This window comes from Pituophis catenifer, unplaced genomic scaffold (genome assembly GCF_029215685.1).
Source record: "Pituophis catenifer annectens isolate HBS135680 unplaced genomic scaffold, rPitCat1.0.hap2 SCAF_1, whole genome shotgun sequence".
NCBI lineage: Eukaryota > Metazoa > Chordata > Lepidosauria > Squamata > Colubridae > Pituophis > Pituophis catenifer.
The window spans coordinates 88,288,616-88,310,351 of record NW_027256881.1 but is presented as its reverse complement, the minus strand read 5'-3'; the positions used below and the strand labels follow the sequence as shown (position 1 = coordinate 88,310,351).

The 21,736-nt window shown below is 36.9% G+C and overlaps 1 protein-coding gene across 5 annotated transcripts in view; it reads right to left on the bottom strand.

Annotated features, from left to right (window-relative positions):
• MAP7 (microtubule associated protein 7) overlaps window positions 1-21,736 on the bottom strand; it is a 103,170-nt gene that overhangs the window by 21,399 nt on the left and 60,035 nt on the right. For 3 of the 5 annotated variants that reach the window (XM_070932687.1, XM_070932689.1, XM_070932688.1), the window contains exons 2-7: window positions 14,390-14,491; window positions 11,962-12,027; window positions 6,174-6,337; window positions 5,031-5,148; window positions 3,175-3,261; window positions 985-1,095 (exon numbers count right to left, since the gene is read on the bottom strand). In XM_070932687.1, coding sequence (XP_070788788.1) covers window positions 985-1,095; window positions 3,175-3,261; window positions 5,031-5,148; window positions 6,174-6,337; window positions 11,962-12,027; window positions 14,390-14,491 — 648 coding nt within the window. The remainder of the gene's footprint in view (window positions 1-984; window positions 1,096-3,174; window positions 3,262-5,030; window positions 5,149-6,173; window positions 6,338-11,961; window positions 12,028-14,389; window positions 14,492-21,736) is intronic. The other 2 variants (XM_070932690.1, XM_070932691.1) reach the window with 1 other exon arrangement.

The window sequence follows — 21,736 nt, the reverse complement described above, 5'->3', positions numbered from 1 at the left end:
ATGAAAATGGAAACACTGCATTTGGTTTTTGAGAAAGAGAAGAAATTACTTCTCTGATATGTAGTATTTTATTGTCAGTGAGACAATAATTTCAAAGCAAATGCCAGTTTGACAATTATAAATCATAGAGATGTACTTATTTCCATATGTGGAGAAAAACACATAATTCACTAACATAAACAATCATAAGGCAATCAAGACATTCCATGCACATAATCTAGTAATCTAATTGACAATATTCCTCTTTAAATTCAATGAAATTTTCTATTAGACAAATATATACATTTATCAAACGGATGAGACCTTCCAACCATGTTTCACATTACAATTGAAAACCTAAATAATCTTTGGTTTAAAAAATATATTTGCATCCAACCAAAGTATAACAATTCTTCAGACATTTTGATTTCCACTGAGCAGCTTTTAAAAAATTCCTCTCTATATCCAATTAAAAGTAAGAACAATGAAAAAAATAACTTGCTTTCTTTTTAACAGCTGAAAGACTGAAATATAGTTCAGAATAATATCTCTGGGAAGACATGTAAGCATGTCAAGATATGAAGCCAATAGGAAGATTGAATACCCAGTTTCTTAGCCAAGAAATTATCAAACTGACTAACCAAAGTGAGGTTCAAGAGCACTTTTTTATGGTAAAAATGGGGGGGAAATAATCAAATGAATATGGTCTAGTCCAATGATGATGCACAAAAATTAAAATATATTCCATGCACAATGGAGAAATGAGCAGATGCTCTATAACTTTTCTTTTAAAAATCATTTACTAAAAAACCTGACAGAAGCACTGCTTTATGCGTTTGTGTTTTTTTTTCCCCTGTCCAAAAAATGGCTTTTTGTCCAAAGCCACATTTTGTTTCCTCTAATAACATAAGGGAAATTACTTAAGAGCTGCTCAAATTTTTCAAAACAGTTATCATACGGAACATTTTTGGGTCGTTTGTTTTTCACTTTTCTTCCAAACTGTACCTCTGTCTGGAGAATTTAGTAATGTTGCAGATGAGGAGGAGAGCCGCTTGTTAATGACTGGATCAACATGTTTCGAAAGGTTCATTGTTGAAACAGATCGCCTGTCTGGATCTAAAACAAATGGAAATAATGCTAATTGACAGCCCGCATGCAGTAATGTGACTTTGTCGTCCTCCAGAGCATAATTCGGAAGATTTGTTTTCTTATGCTTTGTGAGGACATATCAAGGGATTTTCTTTTTAGGTGACTCAAAGATTGGGCACAAAATGGAATCCTATAGTTATCTTGCGATAAGTCCAATTGAGGGTTTACTGTTTAGAAGATAAATATAGGATTGCATGCTTAATTTCAAATTGCAGCTAAACTCCTACTAAAACAGCAATGTTCTCTTTAATGAAACAAATGCAAATGAAGAATATGAAATAAAGCAATGAGATTTAAAAGGGTTATTTCATTCATTGTATTCAGGAAAATGCAGTAAACCTGAGGGAAATGAGAAATGAAATGAGTAATAAAACCAAATCTTTTAAAACCAAGAACATTTAACTATTTGGTAAGAGAGTCCTATGAACTAGAATCCCTCAGTATTATATGTCTTGTATGTTCATATGGGAAAGATATAGAAACAAGGCGGATACAGAAAGAAAACCATGGAATTTCAAAGTCAGGAACTTTCCAAGTTAAAGAAGTTCCTGTGAGATTATTTCCAGGCACTTCTTGTGAAAGTGCTATAGGCAGAATTCTGTGCAGCTCATGCATGCAATCTTACAGCCAAGCCTATTTCCATTTTCAAAAATCTCAACTGTTTTACAGATTTTTAATAGCACAGTTATAGGTTATTTGGGTTGATGTTAATCCCCTTAAAGGCCATGGTGTGGAAAAGATTTTGATGCTTTTAAATAAAATTGTTTTCCTCAGAGTATAGCAACATTTAATACAACTGACATCTTAGAAAGCAACTCTGCAGCCTTCTGTACCCTCATGCTTCCAGGTAGGATGAGGCAGCTTTGAGCTATTCTGCCTGGAAATATTTGGGATCACAGATCAAATACAGCTAAGAACAAACACGATGCTACAGTAGTTGGGAATTCTGAGAATTCTTGCCCCAAGTCATCTGGTGGATGTCAGAGAAAAAGCTGCATCACTGAATGGTTATCTGGATAAATGTTATATAATCCAATTCACCATTTTTAAAAAAACTTCATTTCTTGTAGCTTTGTGGGAGAACATTCAACTGTTCCTCATCTTCTGCATGATGTCCTTCAAATAAGGATTTCCACTGTAGTGCACACTGCACACAATGTAATTTCCCCGTGTTATTTCCTCTCCAACTTGATGACTTTGGGGTTTTGTTTTTTTTTAGAGGGCAGTCGAGTTTTCAGCATGGATACACAGCGATGTGACCCAGCAGTCATTTGACATCCTTTCATTCCTTTTTCAAAACAACATAAAGCCACTTTCCTCCAAAGCAAACTTTTATTTTCCAAAAAAAATAATGAACAGGGGCATGAAGAAGAATGACACAAAGGGATTCAGAGCAAAGAAAGGAAACCATGAGTAGAGCTAGGAAAGATGTTGATGCAAATATTTTCCAGAAGTCTTATGTGCCACCTGATCTGGAAATAGTGGGAAAGATTCCTGAATGATAACCGGTGAGAACCTTTTTGAAGAATAGGTAGGTACATGGGGCAATCTTGGGATAGGATTGTTTTTGTTTTTCTTAAAGTGCTGGTAATGTTTTTTTAAAAATGCAATGACAAATTGCACCACTGAAAAATACAAAACCATGCTGAAGATGTAATAATTAATAGTTTTCAATAATAATAAACACATATTTTAAAGAACTCTAAAATAAAATAAGTAATAGAAAAACAAAAATAATGTTTTTTTTTCTTGTATACAAAAGACTTTTGAAAACATTTCTCAAGGTTAAAAAATATTCCAAATAGGCAGCATCACTTCAGAATTATACAATGCATTTTTGAGAAGTTGTGCCACATTCTTTAAGTCGCCCAGTAATAAATTCAGTAAACTTGAGGAAAAAGAGAGGGCTATCTATCAGCTCTAGTCTATGCAGTGTTAGACATGCACACAGTCTACAAAAAGATGGATTAGGTACTGGCATACTGGTCCTATTTTGAGGCGATAACTACTTGTGATGAATTCAACAAATCATAGTGATTTATGTACCGAGTTTTCTAGCACCACCCAGAGGTTTGAAGTGGTACTCCAAGCCTGCTAAATCGAGAAGGGTGAAGGATGGTTCAACAAAATAACCTAGGACAGAATGCAAGACAATGATTTTTAAAAGTAAAGAAAAACTTAAAAGGCAGCAGTCAAGTTACACAAAAAGAAGCAAAAATAACAGGTAGAACGTTATGAAAAAGACAACAATTTGATCTTGTAGCAGTATCTAACTCATTTATATATAAATATATAAATATATATAAAGTTGTTCTAGTTAGTATTTGAATAGGAGAAAATATGAGAAATGTGTTCAGTTAGACTAGGCAATTAAAAAACAACAATAGAAAGCCACTTCCATACTTTTGCCAGAAGAGCTCTGAATTGAGATGTCCATGAAATTGCTAACAATTGAATTTGTCTTAAAGGAGACGTTACCATTTTACTTATAATTTAAGAGCAATGATCAATGTTTTTGTCCCATAAGAAATGCAATAATGTCTGCTAGTGCATTTTCAAAGAAAGAAAATAAAGTATTAATAGAAACACAATTTCTGCGTAGCTCAGGTCCATCTATAATAAGATCCTCCTTCTCTATCAATTGAGGAGGACGTCCTTTGTATCCCCAAGACCCAATTGGGTGAAAACAGAGGAATTCCTCTAGGATTTTTTTTTTATGACATTTAGGAAACAGATGAATATTAGTACCCTTTTTTGCAGGACGTATGGAATGGAGTTCCCTCAAAATTCAACTATAACGGAAGAGGACACTTACGTATGGTTATGTTTTTAATATAGTAAGCTACCTATAGTTTAATGAAGTCAGATATCAACATGTACCTCTCCCCTATTTATTAAAATAGCCTAAAACTCACACAGAGACCTGAGAAAAGACACTGGCTGCTTGAAATGAACAGCAGAGGGGTGTAGTGTATGCACAAGGTCTTAACAATCCCTCCTGCATGATCTTGAAAACTATGCATCTATACTTGCACCAGACTGTACATATAGATGTTATGTATTATTTATAATACCTTACTATATTATATTTTTTTAAAAAAATATGTTTAGGAAAATACAGAAGCAATAAGCCATAATTTAACTATTTATTCCATATCTGATAATCTCTCAGCCAGTTTGGTGTAATGATTAAGGTGCTGGCCTAGAAACCAAGAGACTATGAGTTCTTATCCTACATTAGGCCCAAAGCCAGCTGGATGATTTTGGGTCAATCACTTTCTCTCTGCCCTAGGAAGGAAGCAATGGCTAACCACTTCTGAAAAACCTTGCCTAAAAAACTACAAGGACTTGTCCAGCCGGTCTCCGAGAATTAGACAGGACTGAATGGAAAGGGGGGTGGATCTCTTCAAAGCCAAGTTCATTAGAGGAAAGAGAATTCTGCCTAAAAGCTTTAAATATTAATTAATAAGCAATGCTGACTACTGGATTTTCTTCCCTATACAAAGGCTTTCACAGCTACAACAAAATATATCATCAGTTTCATTACTTTATCCGAAATCATATTACTTATCTAAATATCTAATTAAATTCATAATTTTAAAAAGCTTGTCTTAAACAGAGTGCTAGCACAAAGAAACAGACAAAGCAAACAATACAAATACAAATACAAATGAAGTTGGAAAGGAGAGTTCAGATGTCCAAATATTAAATCAGTTTCTCAAACTGGAAAGTTAAGCATAAAAGAAAGAGGCACCACACATCTGGAGACATATACAATTAAAGTCTAAAAATGCAATTCAATAAAAAAGGAGGTGTCTTCAGTTAAACAACTCATGTATCTATTAGTACACACACAGACACACAAAAAGAGACAGAGTGAGATACTTGGCCTCCAATTTTACCTGCATTATTAATGCTGCTGCTACGATGAAGCGTACTTCCCCAGGACCACCTGTTCTGTTTTTCTTTTGGTTTCTGGCTCCTCTCAATTGTGCGGCGTACAACAGCTTCATGTCGTTCCTAATGAGTTAGCAAATAATTATACAGGCTTGAAGTGACATTGCCTTCATTGTAATAATCTTAAACTGATAAATGCAATCAATTGTATAAAATGTGCTGATTTTAAGGCAATCCAATGAGAGAGGTCATCAATGAATTCCTATATTCCCACTGTCTTTGCTGCCACAGTCCTTGCTCTTTTTCTACCCAGCTGCAATGAGAAACATTCAAAAAGGAGATCTGTAATGTCCGCCAAGTGTTGGAAATGTAACCAGATACTGGGCACCTACTATCACATGTGGTGGACATGTGTGAAAGCAAAGAAATATTGGACAAAAATACACACATGGTTAGGAAAAATGTTAAAGCTACATATAGACTATAAGCCAGAAATATTTTTGTTAGGTATAATACCAGAAAAGTATGAAAAGGGGAATTTAATATTACATGTTTTGACAGCAGCAAGGATTGTATTTGCACAATATTGGAAAATATTCCAAGAGAAGAAAATATAATTTAAAAAATATTAGACTGTGCAGAAATGGACAGACTGACATTAAAGATAAAATTTTAAAAAAGATAAGAGTATTTTCAAACATGGGACTTATTTTATAAATGGTTGGATAACAGAGGTAGAAATTAGGAGAGGGAAAGTATTAATGTGTAAGAAAACTGACCCAGGCAATACACTATTCACAAAGCACTTAGGTATATTAAATGAAAATATAAATAAATTAGATAGATAGAGAGAGAGAGAGAGATAGAGAGAGAGAGAGAGAGAGAGAGAGAGAGAGAGAGAGAGAGAGAGATAGAGAGATTAGATATAGATATATTATATAGCATAGATATAGATATAGTATAAATAAACTGTTAAAAAAAAGGAGACCTGTAAGTGGCAGAATTCTGGTTCCCCAAAAAAGAGTGAATGGGCTAACTTATATCAGAATGTGATGGCTAATTTTCAGTAGAACCCACTATCTGCCTTGTTTTCACTGCTCCATATAGAAATTTATTGACCAAAAGATCCTGTAAGGAACTTCTCCTACCTTGTCCTCCTCTATTCGCTGCTTCCGTTTTTCTTCTACTGCAGCTCGCCTTCTTTCTTCCTTTAGCCTCTGCTCTTCTAATTTCTTTTTACGTTCCTCCAGATGTTTTTCGTAATATTGCCTTGCTCTCTCCTCTTTTTCTAGCCAAGCAGCTTCTCTTGCTGCTAAAAGAATATCAAAGGAAATTTCACACATTTGGGGGGATATTCTTCTATGACATGAATATTTAACTATCAATAGCCCATATTTAAAGAAGTTCATAGCATTCTGGTATTACAGCATTATCAATTACCATTTCAGCAAGAATCCTCACAATGCTTTTTGAAAGGAATACCTTATTAGCAAGCAAAAAGTAGGTAGGAGTTTTTCACCTTTGGGTTAGTTTTTACTCCTGTCAATTGCCTGGACAAATCCATGCAGCCTTTGTGCCAACATTTTTGGAAGTGGTTTGTCTTTTTTTTTTTTTAATGACTGAGAGAAAATGTCTGACTCATAGTGAACTAGTTGACTTCCATGCCTAAGGCAGGACTAGAACTCATGTCTCCCCATTACCAGACCAGCATCTTAGCCACTAAACCAGACTGGCTGTCTAGGTCATATGAATCTGTCACAAGTTATTCAGACCCTGAATCTTGCACTCTGGTCCTTATACAAACAGTGACTGAAATTTGTATCTACGTCTACATCTCTCCGTCTATTCCCTTTGTTTAGGGACCTTATTGGATCAATTCTCCTCCACCAAGCTACAAATAAAGATTCCCCTGAGTTGATTTTGATTTCTGGTATTTACATGAACATATTCATGGCATTCATACAGACATTATTTGTCAGTGCTGTCTTCTGGGATATTTTTCTACTTTCCAGTTTATCTTCTGGCTTTGAAATTCCACTGTAGTCATTCATCTGTATATTAAGACTTACTGTATTTTCTGAGCCCGTATAAGGTAGGGCAGGTATCAATATCTAAGGTAGGCCTGTCAAACTGGGGGCCCAGATACATCATGTGCAGCAGTGGTGGGTTGCCCTCGGTTTGGACTGATTCGCAAGAACTGGTAATAAAACTGGCGGGAGGCCCCACCCACTGCCCCGGATGTCATAATCGACATCGATCCCATTCCGAACTGGTAGTAAAGGTAAGCACAACCCACCCCTGATGTGCAGGCCACGACCACCCTGGTTTTTTGCAAAGGCAAAAAATGTCTTGATTCGTCACGATCTGGCCCATGACACGATCAAGATTGACACCCGTGATCTAAGGGTAGTCCTAGACTTATGACACAATTGGGTCTGGAAATTATAAATCATTGCGGTTGTAACTTGAGTCAGACCAGATTTTACAGCAATTTTACAAAGGCTGTTAAGCGAATCATCATGGTCATTAAGTGAATCACACTGTTGTTAAGCAAATTTACCTCCTGCTCTCTGGAATATTCTCCGTTCAGCTATACGATGACCCTGACCCTGTCAGCCTTTCATAAGGCCATGAAGATTGGTTATGTGCTTGAGTGTGTTAAAGGCCCTGTTCCCATAGTTTTATTTGGTGCCATATATTTATTTTGTACTGTTTTAATTTACGGTAATTTTTTAAAACATTCTAAAATGTTATGTTTTATAATGTATGCCACCCAGAGTCACTTGTTGAGAGGTGACTATAGAAATCAAATAAATAGGCAAAAAAATGTCACAAATCATGATTACATGACTGCAGGATATTGTACGAATCGTGCATGGGAGCCAGTTGCAAATGTGCCCCAATTGAGATCATGTGATGGTGCAAAGGCCATAAGTGTGAGTACAGGTCATAAGTCATAAGTCACTTTTTCCAAATTTGTCGCAATTTTGAACAATTGTTAAACCAACAGTTGTAAATTGAGGATTACCTGGACTGGGTTAAGTGTAATTATTTTATTTCATAATGCCTGCAAATGGTAAGTTATTTTGCCTCTTGTTTATTGTTAAGTAGAACATTAGATATACATTCCAAATTTCTGCCCAACTATATTCAGAATATTCTTATCTGGCTACAAAGCCTACCACAAGAATGTACATTGTGTTATTAGCCATGAATAGAAATATTACTAATCTATAATTTATTTATTGAAGAATAGCATATCACATTGGATTTCAATGTGTCAAAGCTTACCTGTGGGGCAAAGACAAGTAAGTATACCTTGCCTTGTAGGCATCCTTCAAGATGACAATATGAAGCACACTGAAGTCAAAAAGAAGTGAATACTTCAAGAGAGAGAAGATCTTAAAAGTCCAAACTTAGTGGAGGAAATACCACCTGGGCAATTCCAGTCATGAGAAGCATAGCTGGAGTAGTGGACTAGATTCAAGCAGGGATAAAAGCCATGGATCAGAGAAAGGAAGGAAGGAAGGAAGGAAGGAAGGAAGGTAGGAAGGAAGAAGAAGAAAGAAAGAAAGAAAGAAAGAAAGAAAGAAAGAAAGAAAGAAAGAAAGAAAGAAAGAAAGAAAGAAAGAATCATGCCCTGAAACATCACAGTGACATTGACAGACTTTACTTACCAAGGAAAATAGGTGGATGTGGACAACTGAAGAAGAAAAGGGGGCATTGGAAAAATATTTGAAGGACAGTGAAGAAAATGGACTGAAGTCCATATCAGAAAAAGACCAAACTGGCCTAGAGGAAAGACCAAATGAAGAACAGAAAAGAGACATGGGGAGACAAAGTATTATATGGCCAGACCTTAAAAATTACAGGAAAAGTATATAATAACAAGACAATTGCAATTGGCAATTGCTAAGAGCAGGAAAGTTGAAGAAAGAGACAGAGGGGCTAAGAGAACAAATGCAGAACATATGCATACAAAACCAGAATTGAGAAGACAGCAACAGACAGCAAGTCCTGCCTCTGCAAAGAAGCTGAAGAAACAGTGGACCACTTGATTAGCTGCTGCAAGAAGATCACACAGACTGACTACAAAGAGCATGACAAAGTAGCAACAATGCTACCCTGGAAGATCTGCAAGAAATACTGTACCATTTCCCTGCAATCAAGAATTGGTGGGACCATAAAACAGAGAAAGTAATTGAAAATAAAGAACTAAAGTGGTCTGGGACTTTAGACTTCAAACCATCAGGCATCTGTCACATTACACCCCAGACTTAACGAGTATCAATAAGAAAGACAAAAAAGTCTGGATAGTGGACATGGCAGTACCTAGAGACAGCAGAATAGAAAAGAAAGAACAAAACATAAAGATTTGCAAATAGAAATAAAATGACAAAAGAAAATGAAAGTAATACCCTTAGTAATAGGTGTCCTGGGTGCAGTCCCCAAACAACTGGCGCACCACTTGAACACCACTGGCATTGACAAAAATCACCATTGGTCAATTGCAAAAGGCAGCTTTCCTCAGAACAGCTTACATCCTGAAACAATACCTAATACCATCAAACGTCAACATCTGCCTATCCCACGTCCTTGGGAAGAACTCGATAGGTGGATAAAAATGCCAAATTCAGTCTGAACATCTGGATGACCGTGCGACAACTCAGAAATCCAAATTCAGTTGCAATTGTAGGTCATAGTTCAACCATGTGTTAAAGACATAGCAATGCATCGTTAAAAACCATAATCAGTTGCCATCATAATTACAGTCTTTGTAAAAATATATTTTATTACTGTATTTTATTTAATGTATTTTTAGCATTGAGCATAACCTGGAGATGTACTACAGGGGCTTTTAAATGTTTCAAATAAACAATCATCAAATAAATGAACAGATGCATGATACTATGACTAAAATCCATTAAATAATTATAGAATTATATAATCCATTAAACGAGAGCCAGTTTGGTATAATGGTTAAGGCGTTGGCCTAGAAACCAGGAGATTGAGTTCTAGTCCAACTTTAGGCATGAAAAACCAGATGGGTGACTTTGGGTCACTCACTGTCTCTCAGCCCAACTCACTTCACAGGGTTATTATTATGGGGAAAATAAGAGAAAAAAGAGGTATTGGTATATTTGCCACCTTGAGTTGTCAATGAAAAAAAGAACAGGATAAGCATCTAAAAAATAAATACTAAAAGTTGAAAACCAACCCCAAACACAATTTAATAAACTAAATACAATCTTAAAGAATACAACTCAGATTTTTAAAAGTCCATTTAATGTTTTATCAAAAAAGAAGTTCTAAGACAGTCCTTCACTTTTAAGTGAGTAATAAAGCATATAATGAAAAGGAATAAAGTTTAAAAAATGGTCATCTAGAATAATCCTGAGAAGATATTCTATAATTAGAGAATTCACACTGAAAAAAGCTCCTGAAATTTATTTAGTTTTCATTAAGCTAATATTCTGCTTCTTAAGACACATATTGTCTAAGTATCTTTCCTCTGTCTGTATGTTCCTCTGTCCTATAACTAGCTTTGGATCTCAATTCTTCCACATAAATATTCTAAAGAGCTTTTAGAAACCAATCAAGATTAACCAATCATTGTTAATCCCAAAGCATGTGTCAATTTAGATCAAACTCAGATATGTGCATAATGACTTGGGGGGGGTATGCTTTCAACCCCATGCATACAATCCTTAATATAACCACAATTTCTGCACAATATATGTTATGAAAAGAATTGCAGAATTCTATACTTTGGGGTAGGCCCGTGATCGCAAACCTATGGCACGTGTGCCCGAAGTGGCACACGGAGCCATGTCACCTGGCATGCGCGATGTCACCCGTTCGTCTTCCGGGTTTCTGGCATGCATGCACGCGTGACAATCAGCTAGCCTTTTTGCGTGCGGCAGTGCAGGAAACTGGAAGAGCTGGCCAGCTGATTGTCGTGTGTACAGGCGCGCCAGAAACCCGGAAGACTGGCTGGCATGTGCGCTGGAAACTGGAACTTCATTTTTGGGGGCGCACATGCAGCCTGGGCAGCTCCTCTTCCGGGTTACGGCCAAGACGAGCATGCACGCTCCCTTTTTGGCACTCAGTACCGAAAAGATTCACCATCACTGGAGTAGGCCATTTATGCCTTTATAACCAACCAATTCATTCAGTGCAGAAAATTACTGCCTATTTATCTTGCAGCAAACCTAAAATCTCGCTGCTAAATGCATGGGTGCCTGAATCTGTGTTTATAATTTCAAAAAAAATATTCATGCGAAAGTATGCATATAACACATTTAATTATACTCATGTCAGCCCCACTAGGTAGACCAGACCATGAAAGCAACTCTACAGGATAGTTAAAATTACTTTTATTGAGATTGGTTACTATAACAGAACCATGAAAATCTGATCTTCTTACAGTTCAGTGAATTAGGGAGGTCTCTGTCTGAGGTGCTTCCAAATATTATCTGGATATTCTGGACTTAAAAAATGCTTTGGCACCTGTGAATCTCTTGTCAAGGTCATCTTCCTTATTTTCTACACCTATCATAACTCATGGTATCAAATGCAAGAATCCTATCTACTTCTCTCTGTCTCATATTTATAAGGCTGCTTAGCTCAATTTGAGGCATCATATAAATTTAAAAACAAACCCAAGACAACAAAAAATAAAAATAAAAAGTAGAAACAACTAGTAGAGCACTAACGTGCTCCAACACATTAATACAATGTCACTCAGGGGACATATATTCCACCCAACCCAAGACAAGGAATAAGCCAGGCCTTCAAGATCCATTTAAAGGGCAGAAGTATTGATATTATTTGAACCTTGAGGAGGAGAGCGATACAATTCAGAGGACAGTAATATTGTGCTATGACAACCCATCAACAAGGAAGCTATTTGGTTTATTAGTAAGTATGACTTACCTAAAAGCTTTTCCTGTTCTACTCTTCGTTCTCTGGCCAGTCGTTGTCTTTCATCAACTTTTAGTGCTGGTATACAATTAGTGAAAACAATGTAAGATTTAGGCTCCAAATCTATTCATCTTATATGAGTGGCAGCTGTTCCTGAATTCTACGGAACCTACTTCTAAGCATCAATCCATAGAAATCTATTCTTAAAATGTCATGTTAAAAATTGCAGGATTCTAAAACCAATTCAGAATTTATTTCGTAACAAAATAAAAAGGAGAGTATTTATTTGACAACTTGTGAAGTCTTTTCCCCCCCCACCATATTCAAGAGCATCTATTATTTATTTATTTATTTATTTATTTATTTATTTATTTATTTATTTATTTATTTATTATTTAATATACCGCCCTTCTCCCAAAGGGACAGGGCGGTGTACAGCCAGCATAAAACCCACAAATATGAAATTTAAAAACAGTTTAAAAATATTAAATAGATTGGCCCAAATAATTAAAATAAATAACCCAATTTAAATGTTTAAAAAAGAATTAACAATTAAAATTTAAAAATTAGACCAGCCCGGCTTGTTGAAATAAAAGCGTCTTGAGGGCCCGGCGGAAGGTGCGCAAGTCGGGAATCCTCCGCATCTCGGGGGCAATTTGTTCCAGAGGGCAGGAGCCCCCACAGAGAAGGCTCTCCCTCTGGGGTCGCCAGCCGACATTGCTTGGCCGACGGTACCCGGAGGAGACCCTCTCTGTGGGAGTGAGTTGGCCGGTGGGAGGCTATTGGTAGCAGCAGGCGGTCTTGTAAATATTATTTACAAGACCTTCCCCAACTATATATCTTCCAGGTATTAGTTGGAAACTTGGAATTACATTTTTGACACATCTGGGAAGCAGAAGACTCATTTAAATCATAATTATTTAGGATATCCATCATCATTTTAATCAGTTCCATAAATCAGCTAGAAAATTTACATTAAACATAAATACCCTGGAACATGTACATTTCTATATTATTGAAGATTTCTAGATTTCTCTCTGAAATCTTCAATGTTTCCAAATATTAATAATCAAAAGTTATTGGGTTGCTATCCCATATTTTTCCCCTTTAGTGTTCTTTTTTTTTTCTTGGAAAGAAAAATATGGTGGAAGAAATAATGAGAGATAATAATGGGAATAGTTTACATGTTTGACAAGGTCATTTAAAGCTCTCAAAATAAGTGAATGAGGCAAAGCAATTTTATATTAAAAGCTTCATTTGGAACTACTCCATAGTGTTCTCTGTCCAGCAATATTGAGATTCTTTCAGTGGTATGAACCCCAGTCTGCAGTTGCAGAGTACTGCAGGAACTCTGGGGAACCTCTGAGTGAGAGCTTGTTAAGTAGCTTGCATTAAAGTTAATTCACAACGACATGCTGTAGAATCCTATCCATCCTACAGGTAATCCTCTACTTACGGCAGCAACTGGGACCAGAATTTTCACTGCTAAGCAAGGCGGTTAAGTGATTCACTTCCAATTTTACAATCTTTTTTGCCACGGCTGTTAAAGCAAATCATTGTAGTTATTTAAGTGAATCACACAATCAATAAGCAAATCCGGCTTACCCCGTTGACTTTGCATTTCAGAAGCCAGATGAGAAGATCGCAAATGGTGATCGTGTGATCCCAGGCCTTTGCAACCATCGTAAAGCTATGCTGGTTGCCAAGTGCCCAAATTTTGATCATGTGAATCTTGCAGATGTAATAGCAATAAGCACTTAGACTTATATACCGCTTCACAGTGCTTTACAGTCCTCTCTAAGCGGTTTATAGAGTCAGCATATTGCCCCCAACAATCTGGGTCCTCATTTTACCAACCTCAGAAGGATGGAAGGCTGAGTCAACCTTGAACCAGTCAGGATCGAACTGCCGGCAGCTGGCAGTCAGCAGAAGTAGCCTACAGTACTGCATTCTAACCACTGCACCAACCATGGCACTTAATGATGGCTGTTAGTGCTGTTGTAACTTTGAATGTCACAAAATGAATGGTAAGTTGAGGACTACCTATAACGCTTTAAAAATTACTTCTTATACTAAAATAAAACAATCTGTATTCACTTTTTCCCCCATAGGATACATGAATTATTTTCTCCAAAACATTGGGTTCTGAATACTTTATTTTTCAGAATTCATAGGCAATGGCATTTTTTCCTTCTACTGCCATAGCTGCTAGCACATGCAACCATTTTTTGCAGGGACACACAAATGAGAGAGTAATCAGTGAGGCAGACACTTAAGTTATCTTTTTTTCTGTTTAGAATCATCAGTTCAATAACAACCATGAAGACAGTTGCAGGGCAAATAAAATGCTGCAGAATTTCAAACAGTAGTATGTATTGACACTATTTACTGTATTAACAGTACAAGGAAAACACTGGGAAGAGTTAAATTATTATAATACCTGTCTTGGCTCCTGCAGGATTAGTGCCCTGTCCTAAAAGGGCAGAAGAGGGACAGCTGGATGGGACAGCCTTTTTGTCTGGTACTTTAGAGTTTTCGGATACTAAAATGAAGAGAGAAAAGAAAAATAAATTAATTAACCATATCATTACAATCTCTTTTTTTCTCCCTCTCCCTAAGATAATAAATGCCAACCATTCATTTATAGGTAGTTTTAGACTTAGAACTACAATTGGGACCAGAATTTCTCTCGTGAGTCGGTGTGGTCATAAAGTGAGTCACCATGTGATTGGACCCAAGTTTACTATTATTTTTGCTGCAGTTGTTGAGCGAATCACTTATGTGCTCATGAAGCGAATCATGTATTTGTTAAGCGAATCCAGTTTCCTCAATTGACATTTTTTGTCAGAAACTGGCTGGGAAAGTTGCCCATTGGAATCGTCTGACTGCAACCAGGCATAAATAAACAAGCCAGCTGCCACATCCAAACTGCGATCATATGATTGTGGGGTGGTAATGAGAAGGTCGTAAGTGGTAAATCACTTTTTCCGAGGCCAATGTAACTTTGAACCATTGTTAAACAAATGGTTGTAAGTCGAGGACTACCTGTACGTGAATTAGGATAAGGCACAGAATGACAATATACAGAAGTGGCCAAAATTGTGGAAATCTTTTGGGAAAAGTGTATTTCTGAAACTAGCTAATAACACCACTTTTTTTTGGAGTAGTACCATAAAATTATATATCAATGGAAAGATAATTTAATCAAGAACGTAATGCAATAACTTTTATGAAGGATTTGCTATTAGAACAGCAGTTACAGTATAAAGAAGAAAAAAACACATAGAAAAAAACAAGATATACAAAAATTATCACGTCAGTTAATAGTTGGGTAACCTTAAGCATGAATTACGGCCTTACAACATCTTCCCAAGGAGTGAACCAAGTCTTTTAGTTCTGCAGCTGTTATAATATGAATCCAAGATTGAATGATTCCTTCTATTAACTGGGTTTTATTGCTGGGTCGCTTCTGACTAACAAATTTCTTTAGTTGGCTCCATAGATTTTCAATTGGGTTAAGGCAGGGGTGAAATCCAGCAGGTTTTGACAGGTTCTGGAGAACCGGTAGCAGAAATTTTGAGTAGTTCGGAGAACTGACAAATACCACCTCTGGCTGGCCCCAGAGTGGGGTGGGAATGGAGATTTTGCAATATCCTTCTCCCAGGAGTGGGAGGGAATGGGGATTTTGTAGTATCCTTCCCCTGGAGTGGGATGGGAATGGAGATTTTGCAGTATCCTTTCCCTGGAGTGGGGTTGGAATGGAGATTTTGCAGTATCCTTTCCCTGCCACATTCACCAAGCCACACCACACCCACCAAGCCACGCCCACAGAACCGGTAGCAAAAACATTTGGATTTCACCACTGGGTTAAGGTCTGGGCTATTCCCAGGCCATTCCAGCAGTGGAATATGATTATCTTGAAACTCCAAAAATAACTCTGGTGTTATTAGCCATCAAACCTCAAAAATATACTTTCCTCAAAAGGTTTCCACAATTTTGGCCACTACTGTACATCTTTCTATATCAGCATTCCTCCATCTTGGTACTATAATTTTAAAATGTGTGAAGTCCATATGTCTTATAGTTTGCAAAACTGAGGGACAGTGTTCTAGATAAAGCTGGACTGTAATTTCTAGCAATCCCAGTCACATGGCCAATGGCACAGAAAGCGGAGGAACTGTAGTTCAGTAACACTCTGGGGAAATCACAAGTTGTATAACTGAAAACAGATGAGCTGCATCTGCTAAAAAAATAACTAGCCTTCTCTTGTCTGGGAGCAGGTGTCAGGGTTTCAGTAAACACATAATCTAGCACTGAATTCAGTCCTTTGGGTGCAACAGAAAACAGCCTCTGTGGAATTAGGGGGTCTAATGTAAGACATATCTATGATATTCTCAGGCAGCTGTTCTCAAAGCATGATCTGGGGACCCCTGAGTGGTCTCTGGGGAGGGGTCTGCAAAGTCAAATAAATATTTTTAAATAACTTAGTTTTAATTTCTGATAGAGGAAATATTAATACAGGTAGTCCTTGACTTACAACTACAATTGAGCCCAAGTTTTATGTTCCTAAGTGGGAAATTTTACAACTTTCCTTGACACATTTGTTAAGTGTATCACGGCAGCTGTTCAATTAGTAACAAAGTTGTTAAGTGAATCTGGTTTCCTCATTGACTTTGCTTGCAGAAGGTCACAAAAGGTGATCACAAGACTCAGGTGCAACCATCATAAATGTGAAGCATCCGAATGTAAATCACATGACCAAGGGGATGCTACAACAGTTTTAAGAGTGAAAAACAGAAATAAGTCACTTTTTTCAGTGATATTGTAACTTCGAAACACTTCATTAAATGAACTGTTGTAAGTTGAGGATTACCGGTAGATGCAACCTATCTAAACCAAAGCTCTTTGGGGCCCTCAATACTTTTTAAGAATATAAAGGGTCCTGGGACCAAAATGTTTGAGAACTTCTGCTCTAGACAAACATTAAGCATTTCTGTATTCAAAGTATATTGGAATGGATGGCACCACTATAAACATATTCATATTTATTTATCACAGTAACAGCATTTTCCATTCTTACAATCTATTTTTATTGCACAGTAGTTTCCATGATTCTTTATTGGCATTATTAAAGGTCAAAAAATTGGTACATTACATATGGCAACCTTACTTAAAGTATAGCAATCCACTCCAATGGCCATTACATTAGCAAGCCATGCTGCTTCATAAAAAGAGTGAGAATCATTCCATACAGAATAAAGTCTATAGTTTGTTTTTTTTTTAAAAAACATGTTTGTATTTCCAGGTCCCATTCAAGCATACCTAAGGCCATTCAATGACATGGGAACTCTGTGCAGCCTCCCAGTGCACGTTAGCCAAAATATTGGAGAAAGTACTATCGATGTAGTTCTTGCAAAAGATTTGTTATCTAAAACTCCCACTAATATTATACAGGTAGTCCTTGACTTATGACTTTAATGGAATTCCCCTTGTAACAGAGGTGGTATTCAGCCGGCTCACACCGATTCGCGTGAACCATTGGTGGAAATTTGGGCAAAGTCACCAAACTGGTAGCAAAAATTTTTGAAACCCACCACTGCCTTGTAAGTCATGATGGTCGTAAGTCAAGGAACCTACCTGACCAGATCTAATTTCACAACATTTCTTTGACACAGAACTTCGCTTTCTTTGAATACAGACTTCATATAGTGCTATCGTATTTCTATTTATAGTGTGTTCTTTAGCAACATCCTTCAGGAAAACTAATCACTTTTTTAAAGGAAACCTGCAATAACATGTATAAAATAATTGAGCAGTTAAATTAAAATTTTGATGGGTAAACAGTACTATGGCTTCATATCTAATTAAGACACCATTTCAAAAGGTCCAGAAAAACAAATTTTATAGTCATTCTGGCATCAAAAAGTGTTCTAAAAGTACAGCCCAAGTGAACCATCTGGGAATACTATTCCAGATACAGGAAAATGCTATAATAATGGCCTCATCCCCAAGCCAACATTTTATCTTCAAAGGGTAGGATATCCCAAAGAGATTCATGAGGAACACTTCAACATGTAGTAGCTGTTTATATTGCTCACAGGTAGTATAGGACACAAGAAAATTGAGGTAGCAAACAATTGTGCAGAACTATGATGACAAAAGAAAAAACCTGACAAAGTTGCAATAAAGGTAAAGGTAAAGGTTCCCCTCGCACATATGTACTAGTCATTCCCGACTCTAGGGGGCGGTGCTCATCTCCGTTTCAAAGCCGAAGAGCCAGCGCTGTCTGAAGAAGTCTTCATGGTCATGTGGCTGGCATGACTAAATGCCAAAGGCGCACAGAATGCTGTTACCTTCCCACCAAAGGTGGTCCCCATTTTTCTAGTTGCATTTTTTATGTGCTTTCGAACTGCTACATTGGCAGAAGCTGGGACAAGTAACGAGAGCTCACCCTGTTACGTGGCACTAGGGATTCGAACCGCTGAACTGCCGACCTTTCGATTGACAAGCTCAGCGTCTTAGCCACTGAGCCACCGCATCCCCAAAGTTGCAATACACTTATCTAAATGTCTCCATTTCCAGTTATGTAGTTTATTTCCTTCCATTTACTTTCTCCTAGTTTTCATATGATAAACTTGCTGTTATTCAGCTTCTTAAATACTCCATAAATGTATTATGCATATGTAACTTTATTATTTAATATGAAAGATTCAGTTGTAAGAGTAGAGATTTTGTCTTAATTCTCTCTCTCTCTTTTTTTTTAAATTCAGTCTGGCAAACAGACTTGCAGGAATATATTATACTGGTTAGCTCATTCTCTATTTTATCCCGTAAAATTATACTCTATAATCACACATGATGTCTAGATTTGAATGTTATGTAAATCAGGGAACAGCCACTTCCACAACATTTACCTTACTCTTTTACAAGGGTAAAAAAAAAAAAAGAAATAAAAAATATTTAATAATTTGTTTCTTTCATATTCTTCTCCCAATCCCTAGTACAAAAGATTGTCTATGGTACTTACTTCCTCTCTTCCCAAACCTGCTCCACATTCCACACTTAAGTTATGGGCAGACTGAATTTTGTTTTCAGCCCAACACTCCAGATTGCCTAGTACTCCCACCATAAAGCATTCTCCTACAAAAAGTATGTAGAAGAGGTACAGAAAGCATAATTTTGGGCAGGTTAGAGCAGGTCAGGGTTGAGCACAATGGGATGCCAATCAAGAAGAGCCAAAATATTTAACAAAAATGTTTCACCAACCACAGCAAAACAAACACTGCTGGGCACAGCAGTGCTCCCAACGGTAATTTTTCCTGTGCTGAGTATATTATTTGTACTTTGTAAATGTAAATGCAAAAAAAAAAAAAAAAGTCTTGTTTGAGAAAAAAAACCACATCTTGGTAGAAGACAGAAAGAGATACAATAGGAAAAATTGAATTGGTAATTAACAAATTTATCTTCCAATTAAGGGGATCCTGCAATCTATCATCCAAATCTTAGCATGTACTCTTTTTTCTTCTACTTAAAATCTTTAGTTCACTGTAGTATCTAGTTTCTAAAATTATCACTCATCTTTTGTTATGATTCACACTTTCCAGGATAACCAAAACAAGTCTATTTTCCATGAGAAATTATTTTTATAGTTAATTCCCAAAAATCTTATAGTAAAGGTCAATATTTCCAATTTATCTGGACTCTCTGTTTATTTATAGCTTTCTTAGATCAAAATCTTATTTAGCTTTTTGCTGTTTATTTCAAATTCTTTAAATTCTTAAACTTTTAATTAATTTTTTTTTGTTCAGAGTTGAAGAGAAACTCACCACAAAAAGACTTTTTAAATCTGTTGTTCTGATTGTATTTAATAGGTTTAGAATAGTTAACAGGCAATTTCAAAAAGTGATTAGAAAATAAAAGATTTGGCTCCAATGGAAATAAATTGTTTTTTTGCACAATAATAGTAATAGTTGTGCTATTTCAGAGGAAAGAAGATTTTAGCTCTTGAGAAGCTGCAGCCTTGAAAAAGGATGTGAAAAACTTCATTAATAACTGGTTATGTATTGCCCAATCTCCAGTCCCCCATTTGATGGAAGGTTTTTAAGGAGGATGGTGGAAAATTAAAATGCCCTAGACTAGAAGAAGTAGGTTATCTAGACCACTTCCAGTCAGGGTCCAATCTGGCACAGGATAGAAATGGCATTGGTCATTCAAGTGGATTACTTTTGTTGAGATCTTGATAATGCACCCTGCTTGGCCTTATGAGATTTCTTGGCTCTCTTCAATACTACCCTTCAAACTATCTTCCTGGATCACCTTTGAAAGTTGAGAACAAAGCAGCCTAAAGCTGCATCTTAGCAGGGATTGTTGGTTAGTTATGACTATCTGTTAGACCTATTGTTATCTTAAGAGGATGAGGCTACATCTTAAACAGTAGGTCCATAACCCAAGGATCCTCCTGGATTCATTGTTACTGCTGGATGGTATATGAAAGTTTTGGCCAGGATTTGTTGTAATTTCTGAGCCCTGCTCAAAAATATTTAGCGAGGGCCTGGAGAAAGATGTCTATCTGGAAAATGCTTTCTAGAAAAGGATGTCCCTATCACATTAGCTATAGCAAGCTACACATGCCACATAATTCTGATTCATGTTTCTTCTCAATCCAGAATCGGGTGGATGACTGAGTATTTTCTCTCATCCTAACCTACCACACAGGAACTGTGATAAAGAAAAATAGGAAAGGCAGAAAAAAGGCAGATTATAAATAATGAATGAATCCTATTCCATTTTTATTTCTTTTTGAAAGGTCATGATGCATAATGCATCCATTAAACCTGCCTTCTAATGTTCTACTCTCTGAAATTACCTTACTTTGAAAGTCATCTTCTCTAGCTTTCATATGACTTTAGCTCCTCTCCTTTCCTCTCTTCTCCTCCTGTTAACATTCTTTATCTACTTGTTTTCATGCCAGTTTCTACTGCTTCATATAAGACTTTGGTTATAATTTTCAACATCTCATCTTCTCGAAGAAAATTTTGTCATTTCTAAAGTCTCCTGAAAATACCAGAAATAACTGCAAGTTAAAATGAGAGCCACTTTGGTGCAGGTTACACCAGGCTAGAAATTTGGAGACTATGGGTACTAGTTGCTCCTTAGGCACAAGGCCAACTGGGTGATCTTGGGCCATTTGCTCTTCAATATATGAAGAAGGCAGTGTGGCAGTTGAATTACGCTTCAATATGGAATGACTGAAGCAGCTGAAGTAAATTATGTTTCAATATGTGTTTCTCTACAGTGCAACCCATGACACAGCTTGTAAAGCAGGGGTGAAACGCTACCCGTTCACACCGGTTCAGGCGAACTGGTAGTAAAAAAATGCTACCAGTATGTCCAAACCGGTATTTCAGATGATCAGCTGTGCCGCGTGATTTACATTCGCTAGAAAGCAGGAAATCCTGCTTTCTAGCAAATCTAAATCACGCGGCACAGCTGTTCCCCCCTCACTGTTCTACTTACCTTCTTAAGCCTCCTTTTTCCATGCTGCGGGGTAGTGCCTGCAGTGCGCATGTGTGCAAAGCACATGTTTGGCACGCACTGCGCATGTGCACGCAGCAAACAAGTGGCAAACCTCAGAGGATTTCACCACTGTTGTAGAGTAAATGACTTATTTACTAGAGCATCCATTTAATCATTCAGATATCTAGTTCACGTCATATAAGAGGCCTTCAGATGATTAAAGTTCTGGCCTTCAAGTTCTTCAAGCAGATTATGATGCTGTCAACTATGC